The sequence below is a fragment of the Lineus longissimus genome, chromosome 12 (assembly GCF_910592395.1).
Source record: "Lineus longissimus chromosome 12, tnLinLong1.2, whole genome shotgun sequence".
NCBI classification, from domain to species: Eukaryota; Metazoa; Nemertea; class Pilidiophora; order Heteronemertea; family Lineidae; genus Lineus; species Lineus longissimus.
In genome coordinates, this window is record NC_088319.1 from 14,708,653 (window position 1) to 14,723,453 (window position 14,801).

Below are 14,801 nucleotides of genomic sequence, written 5' to 3' on the forward strand. Positions count from 1 at the left end.
TTCAGTCATATCCAATGTGAATGAAACAACCAGTGGAGTTCCAGTTGTATCCAGTGGCAACCACTGTTCAGCATTCGAGTAGTAGTTTTATTGCCAGTGGTGTTCCAGGTTAGAGTTCCAGTTAAAGCCAGTAGGCTACAGGCAAGGTACCCGCTTAGTAATCTTATATCATTTTCGTCACATTTCAGAATGCAGTAACAATACCTATGGCCCAGGTTGCTCCAGACAATGTAGCTGTTCTAACGGTGCCTCATGCGACCATGTCAGTGGTGCCTGTACCTGTACCCCAGGTTGGCGGGACATGTACTGCGAAAAACCCTGTCCAGACGATTTCTTCGGATTAGAGTGCAAACAAGTCTGCAACTGTAAAAACGGTGCCCGCTGTAATCACATTACCGGAGAGTGCTCCTGTTCACCAGGTTGGATCGGTGAGGGTTGTACGCAAGCGTGCCCACCCGGTCGCTGGGGACCAGATTGCAAGAGATCATGTGAATGTGATAACGGAGCAACGTGTGATAACGTGAATGGCGCGTGCCGATGTGCTCCGGGATGGAAAGGCCTACGGTGCAACCAGAGTAAGTCGATATTCTTTGTTCGGAAATAGTTTGATATCAATTTTGCTGTCTTGATGGTGATTTATACTTTTAACTTGTCCACAACAAATCTTGGGGTCTTTCATCATCTTGTCCATGTCCATATGTAAAAAGACTATTTTTCTTTTAGTGTGTCCGACTCATTTCTTTGGCCTTGGATGTGCCCAGAGGTGTATCTGTACCAACAAGGCTGACTGTCACCACGTGTCTGGTAAATGTAACTGCCCTGAAGGATTCACGGGAATGGCGTGCGAGTTAGGTAAGTACTCATTACTTACTTATTCCTCTTCGTGTCGATAGGGCATAAGACTTAAATCATCAGTCTCCGGTCGGCAGCCAGTCTGTGGATGTTTCCCTAGTTCAGGCCAACTGCCTCATCTCCTTTTCTTCTGTTCGGTACCAGGTCTCTTTTGGATGGCCTCGATTTCTTTTCCCGTTGACTGTCCAATGGGGAACTGTCCTTAGGGGTGTGCCTTGTGGCACTTCAGCGCACATAACCCAGCAGACCCCAGCAGACCCCAGCATCATCTTTGGAAAGTGTCCAAGTTTCAAACTTCGTCAAATTTTGGAATGTTTTCCTTTGCAGCATGTCCAGAAGGCTGGTTTGGCTTCAACTGCAGCGAGCCATGTGACTGCATGCACGGTCTGTCATGCGATCGCTACAAGGGAAAGTGTAAATGTCTCCCAGGTTATGATGGCGATAAGTGTGACAGACGTAAGTATACAAGATGTTGTGAAATATTACGGTTATGTACTGGAGCTAAAAACTGTATCACTTTCTTTCTCGTCAGTAGACACTGGTGTGTTTATCACCAAAACCATTTTGGCATCAAATGATGTTGACAAAGGCCTAATGTCTATGACAGCAAGATTGTCTTTGGAAACGATAGCGCAAAGCACTTGTTGAATGAAATGTTTGATGTGTATTGAGCTTTAACAATGAATTTATTGATTCTTTATTCAATATCCAGGTTGTCCTGAAGGGTTTTATGGTCAAGGCTGCCGGGAGAAGTGCTTGTGTCAAAATGGCGCAGGTTGTAATTTTGATAACGGCCACTGCCAATGTGAACCTGGCTGGAGAGGGCACTTCTGTGAAAAACGTATGTACTATTTGACATAGACTATTCAAGTTAATAAATAAACACCTATAACCCATTGCTAGAATGATGCCTGCAAAGATTTAGGTCATTGTGACCTTCTTTTCTGGTGTAACTCTGTCAAGATCATAAAATTGATTAATCAGAACATGCTAGACATAGTGGTTACATATTCATGTCTCTGACCACGGTACATGTGAGCACATTGCCCCAGGCCATTTCATTGCATTTTAGGTTATCTTTGTGAATCACCCTTTTGATGTGTATACAATTTTGCAGCATGTCTTCCTGGAACCCACGGAGCAGGCTGTGCTGAAGAGTGTAGTTGTCCCCAGGGGGAGCCCTGTAACCACATCACTGGAGCGTGTAACTGCCCCGCTGGCTTTACCGGACTAGCGTGTGATAGGCGATGCCCTGAAGGAACATTTGGCCCCAATTGTAAAGGACGATGTGCCTGCGGAAGGAATCACATCTGTGATCATATTACTGGAGAATGTGTGTGCCGGTCTGGATACAGAGGGAGGCATTGCACTAGAGGTAAGATTTTCTTAAAGGGGCTATGGCCAACAACCAGCTTGAAGGGCAGAGAACACAAAAGATTGGTTTTGCAGCTGAGTGCCGGGCACTTAGCCTCTTGTTCATGATGAAACTGAACTCTCTTCAACTGCAATTAAAAAGTCTTCAGTTGGCATAGTTTGTCCAAAATGGTGCCAGGTCTGGTAGTTACTTGTAAACTGGTACTGATATAGCGATGATGATGCCCATCTTACATTTCTTCAGGATGCAAAGAAAACTTCTTTGGCCCAGACTGCATGTCGAAGTGCATCTGTCAGAATGGTGGTACATGTAACATGATGACCGGAATGTGTACGTGTCCGCTTGGCTTCATTGGGCCATCTTGCGGTGGCAACTGCCCGCCGGGCTTCTTCGGACATCTGTGTAAGGAGAAATGCTCGTGTCAGAACGGTGCTACCTGCGATCACATCACGGGACAGTGTCGATGCCAGCCGGGCTATTTTGGGAAGAGATGTGACCGCGGTGAGTTGATAACTGTCATAATAACTGCACTACACCACTGTGTATCACTGCATTTCTGTTTTCCTGGACCACCAGTAATTACGAACAGTGTATCTTTTGAAGCCGAGTGTAACTTTGGATAATATAGAAACATCAAAAAAGATACAAACATGAAAAGTTTTCTATAAAGAAAGATATTATGTTTTTTTCAGTTTGTCCTGAAAACACGTACGGTAAAGACTGCCAGGGACAGTGTAACTGTCACAATGATGCTCTCTGTGATAAGATGACGGGCACGTGTAGCTGTGGGATGGGATGGACAGGAGAGACATGCCAAGTGCCGTGTGAGGATGGACTTTACGGACCTAACTGTACTCAGAATTGCATTTGTCAGAATGGTGGGTCGTGCGATCGATATAGTGGCTGCTGTAAATGTCAGCCGGGATGGTATGGCCAGCAATGTGAATATGGTAAGTCAACCAAATAATCAATCAATCTATCAATAGTGGATTTGAAGTGACACCTTTGATAGTGACAGTTGTTTTGAAGTGCAATTATTAAAGAGATTGAAGAACAGATAAAGAAATCGTCCAGTGCATGAAGTTTCAATTTCGTAAAATCGTCCTCTTCTTTTCAGAATGTCCCGAAGGATTCTTCGGCGACAACTGCGGACGTAAATGTGATTGCGTCAACAACGCCAAATGCGACCCAGAGACTGGTCAGTGTATCTGCCCACCTGGGTACAAGGGTAATACCTGTGAGAAGGTTTGCCGAGAGGGCACGTACGGGAAGCGATGCAAGAAGGATTGCAAGTGTGAGGACAAGTCGCGATGTGACCCACTGACGGGAGAGTGTTCCTGTCCATCAGGGTTTACTGGAGAGAGATGCTTTAAAGGTAGGATTTGCATAGTATGTTGTCTGTGGTAGGCTGTAATTCAAGATTTCGTGTTGGTGAATGCAAATGTGACCGAATGTCTTAAATTTTATCTCTTGGTTTTGATACCTTAACTTGCAAGATAGTTGGCTTGGCTGCAAGTGGTGCAAAACTAGTTAGTTTCATGTGAAACTCAGATTTTATCTAATTTCACTCTACATCCTTTTGCAGCATGCCCAGCTGGCCGATATGGTCCTGACTGTACAATTACCTGTGACTGTGATAGTGGTGTCAACTGCGACCCCGTGTCTGGAGCCTGCCAGTGTCCTGATGGCATGATTGGGACACGTTGCCAGATACCAGAAGGTAACAATTAAAATCAAAAACTTCCCAATTTGATGGATGGAATTTCTGCCAGTTGAAATGGCTCTTTCTGATCATCAGAATGGTTCTTGGTTTCTCCACAGCAGAACCTCTCTAAAAATGCATTGGCGATGATGGAGCATGTATAGTATCACCGCCATGTCGTTTTGGGAGGTTCTACCATGACACTTTATACCCAAATATACCGAGTATGGTATTAAGTCGAGGTGTCAAAAGTGTGGGTTCTAATAGCACCCTAGTAGTCCATAGTAAGTACTTTGCATACACGATTTAAAGTTTTATTCACACTTTACATGTACACTGTAAAACACAAACTGTTGTGACTAAAATCTTCATACATTTCTTGTGTGTTTTTTCTCAATTATATGTTAGTAATAATTCACATCAACTTGATGAAAATAAATAATGGTAGATATCCGTTAAGTTTATTGCCTAGGTTACTTATCTTTGAATATTTCAATGAAGCAAATGGAATTTAAAAATTTAGCTTTTTGATGGGATTGCGGGATGCATCGGAGTTAATCTGAGGATATTTAATTCATGTCATAACATTGTGCATGAGAATGTGGTTTGAAGACCCCCAGCATGAAAACTAACTCTGATGTATTGGACGTTATGAATTTCTCCAACTGGTTAACCTAGTTCAGGGCCTGGTTGTTTAAAAAAGTTCTCAATTATTATCAATCACTGATTGATTTTAGTTTTAGTTACAACAGCTTTGCTACCAAAATCAGTATCCTATTTTTCCTCTGAATGACTTTTTCCAGCATTGTCAACTAACATAATCTTGTTCAACAAAATGTCATCAATTCTCTTAGATCAAGTTGCCCAAATTACTGATGGAACACCCTAAACACTGATCACAATGTAACACTGATCTAACTAAAGGATAACTGTGTTCAATTAAAAAGCAGTGTTTCAAATATATTTCAGGAATTGGGGTTGTGAGTGCGGTCCTCAACACAGAGTCACCCTCCAGTAACCCAACGCTATCAACTATCGTATGCGCCATTTCTGGGTTTATTTTATACGTACCCAGCCTACTTTATGCTAATTAGATGCGTAAGTGGCGCCATCTTTGAATGTTTATCTTCATTCATTCTATGATAGTTGTTATTTGGAATCTATTGGTGTTTTTAATGTATCTACCACTCACTGCTCAAGATGGTTAAAAAGTTGACTCAACCTTGGATCATTTTTGTGTTGGTACCAAATGGCTACAGTTTCCCCTAAATATTTGGGGTCATATCACTACAGCACTCATTTACAGAGTAAACACATGTTTAAGTATCATTTCAAGCAAGGATTTCAGAAAAATCAGGGCATATCTTCCTTACTTTTTTTCATTTTGGGAGCTACACATTTCTCCTCGTTGAATGTTTGAAAAATATTCCCATTTTCCCAATGAACATTTTGAGCTGGTAGTTTTTACAACCCCCTATAGTATCTGTCTTCATAGCATTACCGAACTGGAAGAAACTATAATACTGTGATATTAGCTTCAATCTTGGTGTGTTTTTTATTGTTGGTTAATGAAATTGATATGGCCATAGAAAAATGTATGATTGTTGCAAGTTTCTGTGGCTTTTGATCAGTGGTATTTTTCCAACTCTGAAATGTTGTGTTTCAGTTTGACAAAAGAAACACCCATGCAGATTTTGCCACAGAGGTTAATCTAATTGATTGCAACCACCTTATTTTGGTGATTTTCTTCATCAATTTGTTCAAAACTGTATCTAAGAGAATTGAAGATACCTATTGTAGAGTTAGTTTCTCTAACACTAACATCTTCTCCTTTAATGTTAATTATGACCTTTGACCTCAATTACTCCACCAATCAGATTCTATAGATTAGTCACCTGACTATCTTCTCTTCTGCTTCTTTTAGACAAAAGTAAGTAGTTGGGTCAAACCTGTAAAATGGCGGGAGTTGTTGTTTACAAAAGGGAAGCTCCCTGGTAGAAGTCAATGCTTTTACACTACAGTACTGCTCAGAAGTAACTTCCAATGTATTGTGGAACGTCTATATCACAATCTACAATCACATCTAAGGACAATTTGACGCACCTCCACTGCTCAATCTACATGCAGGTATTGCCGATTTCATACATGTATCCAGCTGCCTCTGAATTACATCCCGATTGCAGACTTATGTTCCGTGCAGTGTTGGATCTTACTTCTGGACAGCACTGTACCTGAGCTTGATAGGATGTTTCCTGTGTACATCTGTCAGATTGTAAATTGCAAGCTGGCTATTATTGGTGAGGATAACTAACCCCTTGACTGCGGGTTCGGTTGTCAAGTATAACCTTTTGAGCATACCCTTTGGACTGACCGTAGGGAGGTGTCCTGATTATAGAGGTAAAGGTACATAGAAAGAACCCATATGGGACAAAAACCATTGTCAATAAATGGAGAGTGTCCTGCTAACACTTACTCAGTAAAGAGGGGTTCAGCGTGTGATGACCGATATCCTATTCAGTTCATAAAGCATTCGGTCTGTGAGGCAAGAAGCTCCACTTTGGTGGGACAGTTAGTTATTCGTAAGCCGCACTCCAGTGATGTTGTGAGTCTGGTCCAGTCAATTTGTAAGTGGATAAGTGGGTAGTGAGTACTGTGTAAGTGGATAGTGAGTAATATATAAGTGGTAAGTGAGTATTTGTGCTGTTGTTGCATGTCTTGATGGCAGTTGTATAAGAAATGAGATGAATATGTGGATATTGTAGTGATGGGGCCATCATCGTGGTTCTACGTCAGAGTCAATAGCAATATTATCTCTGCCTCTGTGATGTTATTTGTTAGAGACAAAGTCACAAGTGTTATTTATGTGATGTCGATGGATTTGAAACAGTTAGTTAGCCCAAGTGGTATTGTCTGATAGGGTTAAAAACTAGTTTGTTGATGTGGGGATTGGCAAAAAGAAAAGATACTGTTTAATGTTGTCTACCAATACAAACATGTTGTATGATGTAAAAATTGTTTCATGGACAAAAAATCCAAAATCCCCCCCCCACCAAGATTTACTAACATATAGGCTACTAAAACCTTATGAGGCTTTTTGGATAAGGTAGGTGCATGCTCCCCTTGCATGTTCTATTAAAAGATTGAGTACAAATAACCAGTTCAGTCATCTCTAAACATCTTTTCCTCTTTGTTTTTGGTAAGTATTCATGTGTTTTTAATTTCATTGCATCTTGAGTTACCACAAACGACAACCTTATTTTCACAGCCTTCCATCCCTTTTCTTTCAGTTTGATTCTGTTTGATTCTGTTTGATTAACTGTTTGTTTTCACTGTGTTGTAACAATTTGCGTGCACTTTTTGTCTTTTTAAGTTCTTGAAATTCTTGAAAGAAGAAAAAGACGGGCGCTGGATTAAATACTTGCCTCAAAATTAACTCAGTAAGTATATATAGGAGGGTTCCCAGATTACAGTTTGAATTTCAAATCAAACATGTACATCCCCTTTCCAGTTGATACCCAGTGATCTACTGGTTGGTAAAGTATGGTTTTTCAGTAATTCTTATTTTATATGTTGATGATATAACGGTTAAAGGAAGCTGAGATGTTATATGGCAGTTGCCTATGTTTCTTCTTCGTAAATCAACTTCATCACCCAAAGTTTCAAAGGTGATTCGAATTGTATTATCACACAATAATTTCTCCTTTACAGGGAATCCTCTACATGTAGGTCCACAGAGGGGTGACATCCCAGGCTACTTGGGAGGTTAAGAGGTCAACACCCAAGGTCGCAGGGAGAAGAGTTGAGAATTACATGGATACGGTTGTCAAGGAAACACCTTGGATACGGTTGTCAAGGATACTGTGGAAACACCTTGGATATGGTTGCCTAGGGTATGAAGGAAACACACTGCATTAGGCTTGGAACTTTGGCATGATTAGAGGATAGCAAAATGTAACGGGTTAGAGTGCAGGCTCAAGGGGTTTGATGCCCGCTAGGACAGATGTAGGAAAGTCGTTACTGTAAAAACAATGAATGAAAGTATTGTTGAATACTTAATTGCTTCAGAGATTTGTCTGTGGGCACGATAGTCCATTTCAGAGGAGTGCTTGGGACAAACATTTTGACTTCGAACTATTTTGGGTTGACTTACCTGGAGGAGAGATTAGGCGAGAGAGATTTTAAAGTGATGCCCAAACCAGCCTATTGGACTATTCTCCTCCTCAGATATTTGAACTCTGGCACATTTGAACTTTCATGCATCCAATGATTGTGTTTTGATAGACATTATTCGACCTAATGAACATCAGCTCTCCATGTAATGTCTGAACTCTTCTTCACTGACGGGCACAATCTGCTGAAGGAGGTGAGACAATGACTGGAACCTGCTCGGGAAGCAGTCATTTGCTGATGTCGCTGAAATTCAGTTTCGCCTAATGCGTCTCAGATTTGAAGAGCGACACATGGTTCTCAGCATATTTTCTGGTGGGATATTTCAGTTTGAGTTGAATTCAGAACTTTCTTACTAAAGGTGTTTGGCCTTAATAACAAGTGTTGTACAATCATTTTCGGTTTAAATCGAACTCGAATTGAAATGTTTGAATTATCGTTATGAGATTCAGTTTCGACTTCATGTATCCAGTCATTGTTTTAGCAGTGTTGTGGGAACAAAAGCTTGTATCACAATATGCATATGATAAGGTTTATTTTGCTGTGCTAGCACTCATGTACTGAAATAGGCTCTGTAAGGTTGTAGGTGTCTTCTTGTTTGGTTGGGGTCGCTTGTGACTTGTTGGGTTGGTGTAAGAAAGATGTGCTTGTCAGCCCTGCTACACTGGTTACTCATGTTTGATCTCTGAGAAGTTAAAAAGCTGTTTTCTGCAACTTCAAAGATCTCAAGACATAAACGTATTGGCGTGATGCCTAGGGTGTTCACTGTCCCTACAGGTTTGTCTGACAGTGTGGCAGTGCAGTCAAACTATGGGGACTTGACAAGCACATTTTAAGATCCAAGAGTCATAGAGTTTGTACTGTATCATTGGGGAGAGGGGAAATGTGAACTGTGATATAATGAAGAGATATGAAGGAAAGAAACCACAGAGGGGACACTAGATGCATGGCCTTGGACAGTCTGGCAAGGCACTATTGTGAGTTGTCTCGATCGTGTCTAGCTACCCGCGATCTCTCCATAGCAAAGTCGAATTGAGTTGAGATCGCGGGGTCGACGTCCCGAATTGGCGACATACAACTCTCTGGATTGGCGACAACTCGCAAAATGGGGATCCTGACCTGTCTTTTGAGGAAGTATAAGGTGTTCATGTGCGTGGATGGGTTCTATTGCCTCGCGTCATGTTTTAAACTCACGTTAGAATGCATTTATTCTTTATATTGTTTTAACTCAGTAGTTTTAATAGTCTACGTCTCAATCTATAGATGGTGCTGTAAACAGTTGTTATCTCTTGTTGTAGTCAGGTCTTTCGATGATGAAATGTTAAGTTAAAAGCTGGGTGTTATTAGGACATTACTTTGCTCTATCAATGTTGGGTGAATTTGGAACAACGTAAAGGGAAATCAGAGACTGGTAGAACCCTATAAACTGTTGGAGAGAGACGCCCTCTCCATCTCACAAAGATGCAGTTGGACAGATACTCGAAGCCCCAACCACGAGATTACAGGCACTGGGGTGGATCTGGAACATCGGTCTTATAAACAGCGGTAAAAGGAAATTTAGAAAACTGCTGGTTTTACCCAATTTGTTGTTGCTGATAAATAACTGAGGGTATGTTTCACTATTGACAGACTGAGATTTGACAGCATAATTTGGCAAAAAATATACCATGGTAGAAAGAGAACATTTGCAGCACCATCTATTGGTATCACATTAAGACTGTAGTTTAGAAACTTCAAATATCTCTATTTATAAAATTGACCTCTTGTCCACTGAAGGTTCATGGTTATGTGAATTGTTTTCTAGGGGGAGGGGTATAAACAATCGCATATACGATTTCCCAGTTTGTCTGTAGTTGTCTAAAGCTACGTTTCCACTGCAGTGGGAACCATCAGGAAATTATGGGAATCACATGGTTTTCACAGGCGTAGGATAAGTTTCAATGTAAGCGATTGGCTCAGCAATTGTGACTGACCTCAAAGCGTGTAAAGCCAGAAACTGTGACAGATTCCTACTGTAGTGCAGTATTTGGTTCGGCAGACATGTCTTCAGTGTGCAAGGGGTTAACATATCAACATGACTACTTGTAATAATTAGGACACTGTAATTACGCATAAATTATCTTAATTAATCAGTTAACATTGTCAACACTGTCTAACAAATCTTGAAGTGGTTGCAACTTTCAGCAATTTCATAGTTAATAGAGAAGTAACCTCACAAGTAGTAATAATATTGATAATGAACAGTATGCTGCAACTGGGGTAGTCAAGTGACATCCCGCTGCCACAATCAGTCCTTCGTGCAAGCACTCAGCCACCTCAGGCTTTCTCATGAGCATATTGCCCCAGGCAATGGAATTGTCTTGCACGTAGAATTGACTGACAGTTTTCCTGTAAACCTATGGGCTTTATACTTTTTCTCTAACTTGTGTCTAAAAGGTCAAAAAATCCTTTGTTGTACCTGACAAATTCCACAAACTTCCAATTCTATGCAAATTATGCAAATTTCTTGAGGTTTTATCGAATCCAAACTGCTGTTTTCAGAATTAAGCAATAAATATTAATGTATAAGGGGTGCAAAGAAGCAATACTGTAGATAAATACATTGTGTGTTAGGAACTTTGTAAGGTAAAGTGGCACAAGTATAGTTACTCTACAAGTATGTGCAGTAATGTGTACTGTCGGCTGTTTAATACACTATAATTGTACCACATTAACTTATGTTGCCATGGCAACGTTTCAAATCACTCTTGAACTGTCTTCCAAATCTGTCAGCTCTGCCCTTTGTATTCATTGGTAAATATCATGAAACAATATAGATAGATCCAAATTCAGCTACATGTATGAAAATAATCTGTTCGATTGACCCTGTATGAAGGTCTGAGAGGATCATTTGGCACCAACAAGGGGTAGTACTTCCATAGCAACTCCGATGGTAAGGAGTACTACTTTGGGGCACTAATAGACCCTATAACAATACTGCTATGGGGTTCCTTTGGGCCCTGTAACCATATAGGCCTAGTACCACTGCTCTGGGGTTCCTTTTGACAACCTTCAGCTGGTGAAAGTTTGGTGTAGAAAGTCAATGGTCATAATATTCATGGTACAGATGTCAAGCATTGCTAAACATTCTCAAAGTCTTAGGTTTTTATCTAGGATGTGAATAGCCAACTTTAAACTGGGCCATTCATTTGGTCTGTAATAGGTTAATTAGCACAATAATCCACATAACTGAGTATAGTAACATAGTTAGTAGCATAGTATTTTGACCGCGCCACATAATTGGTGTGACATGTGATTGTCCATATATCATTATACATAAAATATATAAATATATATGAAGCAGTAACTTAATAGGTTTAAGATTCATGGTCATTTAATGAATTCAGATGTAAATTAATTGTGATTCATAAAATGTGCATTTTGATGTTTTAAATAATCATGTGAAGAATCTCATCTGCATATACATCTCATTTACATATAACTCATTTGCATACCAGTATTCAGTGTATCTCATTTGCATGCATGATGAGTTGGATGTAAATGAGTGTCTCAGTGATTGTCACTTAAGGAAAACACCATGACCTGGAAAAACTAAGTCTTGATAAAACATGTTCATAGAGTACAAGGATCAGTCTAGGCCTCCTACCTCACCCCTTAATGACTAGGGATGGTGTTTTCCTGATAGCAAGAATCTATGTACCTGCTTAGGATTGTAAATGCACTGTTTTGTTGATGTAGGCCTATTCAGTTGGGTCATTCACAACAAATTGAATTCATTACCCCAGGCTACATGTACCAGTATGCTCTAGAACAGTCACATTTGTGCTTCAGCTGTAACTATGTATCTCTTGGGTTAATACATATCGTAGCAAAAATGATTTGACTTAAGGTATTTGGGTATAAAGAGGGAATTCCACTTCCACACGATGAATACAACAGCTATATACTACATTCTCCCCTTATTGGCAAATTGTTGTTTCAACCATAAACAGGGGTGTGGTATTATGAACACAAGGCCTACATTGGGAAGAATAAATGAATACTAACAAATAGGAACTTCAAAAAGATCAGAAGATTTCATTTCCTAAAGGGACAATTACTGAAGCTCACATATATTTGATGACCTACTCAGATTTCACAAAAGGCAGACCTGGGTGAAATGAACAGTCCGTCTCAACCTGCCAAGCTCAGAGTAGCATTAGCCAGGTTTTGTTTTCTTCAAGGGCTGGAATCTCTTCGGAGTGGAATTGTATGACTCCATTATGTGGTTTGATACTACCCTCTAAAACCCCACCCACATCGGCATTCAAGATGTCCTCAGATACCATGTACTGGAACATCTATTGGGAGATATATATATAATGTGTTCTCACGGTCAGCCATGTTTGAGGGCAGAACAATGATTTGTCATACCTGACTTAACTGAATCAAATGTTGTCATGGTCATTTGGGTTTGCTTTCTTTTGTCTTTCCCTCAAACATGGCCAGTGATGACATCATATGAAACCACTCTATTGCAGCACAATTGCAGTCCCTCTCTTCCGATGTCAGCAGATGAAAAGTTCTACCATGACGCTAGCGTGTTAGCTTCATGGTTCCACGTGACGTACCAACGTGCCAGACAGTTCTGATATATTTGCACACAGTAAAGTTTTCCTCTAAAATGTTTGAGTATTGCTGCTTCAAGTCAAAAAGTGGCTCCAAATGGCTTTAACTGTAGCTTCCAGATGTTTCCATCATTGGAAGGTATACTTTTGTTATGTGTCAGGCCAACCAGAGTTGTCCAGTCTTACTTCGCCAAATATGGGCATGATATTAATGTATTCAGTAAGATAGGTCTTATGTCTGTACAATGAAAGTTTTCATCTTGGAAATAAAATAATTTCAAATTAATGATCTGTTGTGGCCTTTTATTTGATGATTATGTACGTAACCGACCTATACTTGGATATTAACGAAGCCTACTTGAAGTACACTCCAAATGCAGCGGACCGGCCTTGTCCCTCACCAGAGAGATAAAGACAATCATGATGACGAAATTGATCAAGCTGAGTGGAAGACGAGGTCTCAGTGGTTAGGTTGTGCCTGTCTTTGTCTGTACAGTGAGATGGAGGCTCTTTTTTCTGTCTCCTCCCAGGCCAAGCACACAACATGCATGATCTCAGTGGTCAGGCTGCACCTGTCTTCAGGTGTACAGTGAGGTAGAGGCTCTTTTTGTCCTGAGTCACTGCTGTGTCCCTCCTCTTCCTCAGCCAAGCAGAAGACGTGGTCTCCATGGTCAGGTTGGGCCTGTCTTCATGTGTACAGTGAGGTAGAGGCTATTTTTTGTCCTTACTGGTGGCTGTCTCCTCCTCCCAGCCAAAGTAGAAGACGTGATCTCAGTAGTAAGGTTGCTCCCGTTTTCAGGTGTACAGTTAGATAGAGGCTCTTTTTTATCCGAAGCTGTTGCTATCTTCTCCTCCAAAACCAATGGGAGGACATGGTCTTAGTGGTCAGGTTGCATCTGTCTTAAGGTGTGCAGTCCAGGACTAGCAGAAGACGTGGTCTTAATCGTCAGGTTGTGCCTGTCTTTGGGTATACAATGAGGTTGAGGCCCCTTTTTGTCGTGACTTGTGGCTGTCTCATCCACCTCCCAGGCCGAGTGGAAGACTTGGTCTTAGCGGTCTGGTTGTACCTATCTTCATGTGTACAGTGAGGCAGAGTCCTCCTGTCTTGCAGCTGTCTTCTCCTCCCAGGCTGAGCAGAAGATGTGGTCACTGTGATCCGGATGCGCCTGTCTTCAGGTGTACAGTGAGATAGAGACTCTTTTGTGTCCTCATCCCAAGACAAGCGGAAGACGTGGTGTCTGTGGTCAGGTTGGGCCTGTCCTCAACTGTAGTGAGATAAGGACTCTTTTAGCTGTCTCTTCCTCAATCCTTCTTGGTGGTTGTCTTCTCCCAGGCCGAGTGGAAGGTTGAGCCTGTCCTCAGCTGCACAGTGAGATAGAGTGTCTTTTGGCCGTCTTTTCAATCCTTACTGGTGGTTGTCTCCTCCCAGGCCGAGTGGAAGGTTGAGCCTGTCCTCAGTTGTACAGTGAGATAGAGGCTCTTTTTTCCTGACTTGTGGCTGTCTCTTCCTCTTCCCAGGCCGAGCCGACGACTTCATCCCAGTACAGTGAGGTAGAGGCTCTTTTCCCGTCGACTTTTGGCTGTCTCCCCATTCCAAGACAAGCGGAAGACGTGGTGTCAGAGGTCTGGTTGGGCCTGTCCTCAGGTTGATTGTGAGATAGATTGCTTTTTTGGTCCTGTCTTATGGTCGTCTCCTCCACCACTTCAGCCAAATGGAAGACATGGTCTCAGTGGCTAGGTTGTGCCTGTCTTCGGGTGTACAGTGTGGTTGAGGTTCTTTTTTGTCCCGATATGTGGCTGTCTCATCCTCCACCAGGCCGTGTGGAGGACTATGGTCTAAGCTGTCAGGTTGCGCCTGTCTTCAGTTGTACTGTGAGGTTCCTTGTTTGTCCTGACATGTGACTGACTCCCCCTTGTCCAAGACTTCACCTCTGCTATCAGGTTTGGTATTTCTTCAGGTGTACAGTGAGATGAGGCTCCAAGTACTGAACTTGAGCATTAGATCAGCTAACCGAGGTACACTACTTCAAGGAGGCTACTCGAGTCAAGACAGACACTTGGGCCATGAGTAGGCTCCTTCAGTGAAATAGATGCTCTA

At 41.6% G+C, this 14,801-nt stretch overlaps 1 protein-coding gene across 6 annotated transcripts in view; it reads left to right on the plus strand.

Annotated features, from left to right (window-relative positions):
• LOC135497079 (multiple epidermal growth factor-like domains protein 6) overlaps nt 1-12,989 on the plus strand; it is a 77,350-nt gene extending 64,361 nt beyond the window's left edge. For 5 of the 6 annotated variants that reach the window (XM_064786780.1, XM_064786786.1, XM_064786782.1 and 2 more), the window contains 10 exons: nt 189-575; nt 724-852; nt 1,180-1,308; nt 1,565-1,693; nt 1,970-2,227; nt 2,471-2,728; nt 2,920-3,177; nt 3,345-3,602; nt 3,813-3,947; nt 7,638-12,989. In XM_064786780.1, the coding sequence (XP_064642850.1) occupies nt 189-575; nt 724-852; nt 1,180-1,308; nt 1,565-1,693; nt 1,970-2,227; nt 2,471-2,728; nt 2,920-3,177; nt 3,345-3,602; nt 3,813-3,947; nt 7,638-7,696 (2,000 nt within the window). In that variant the 3' untranslated portion in view covers nt 7,697-12,989. Of the gene's footprint in view, nt 1-188; nt 576-723; nt 853-1,179; nt 1,309-1,564; nt 1,694-1,969; nt 2,228-2,470; nt 2,729-2,919; nt 3,178-3,344; nt 3,603-3,812; nt 3,948-7,299; nt 7,367-7,637 lie in introns of all 6 variants that reach the window. The other variant, XM_064786781.1, reaches the window with a different exon arrangement.
• Nucleotides 12,990-14,801: the final 1,812 nt, after the last annotated feature.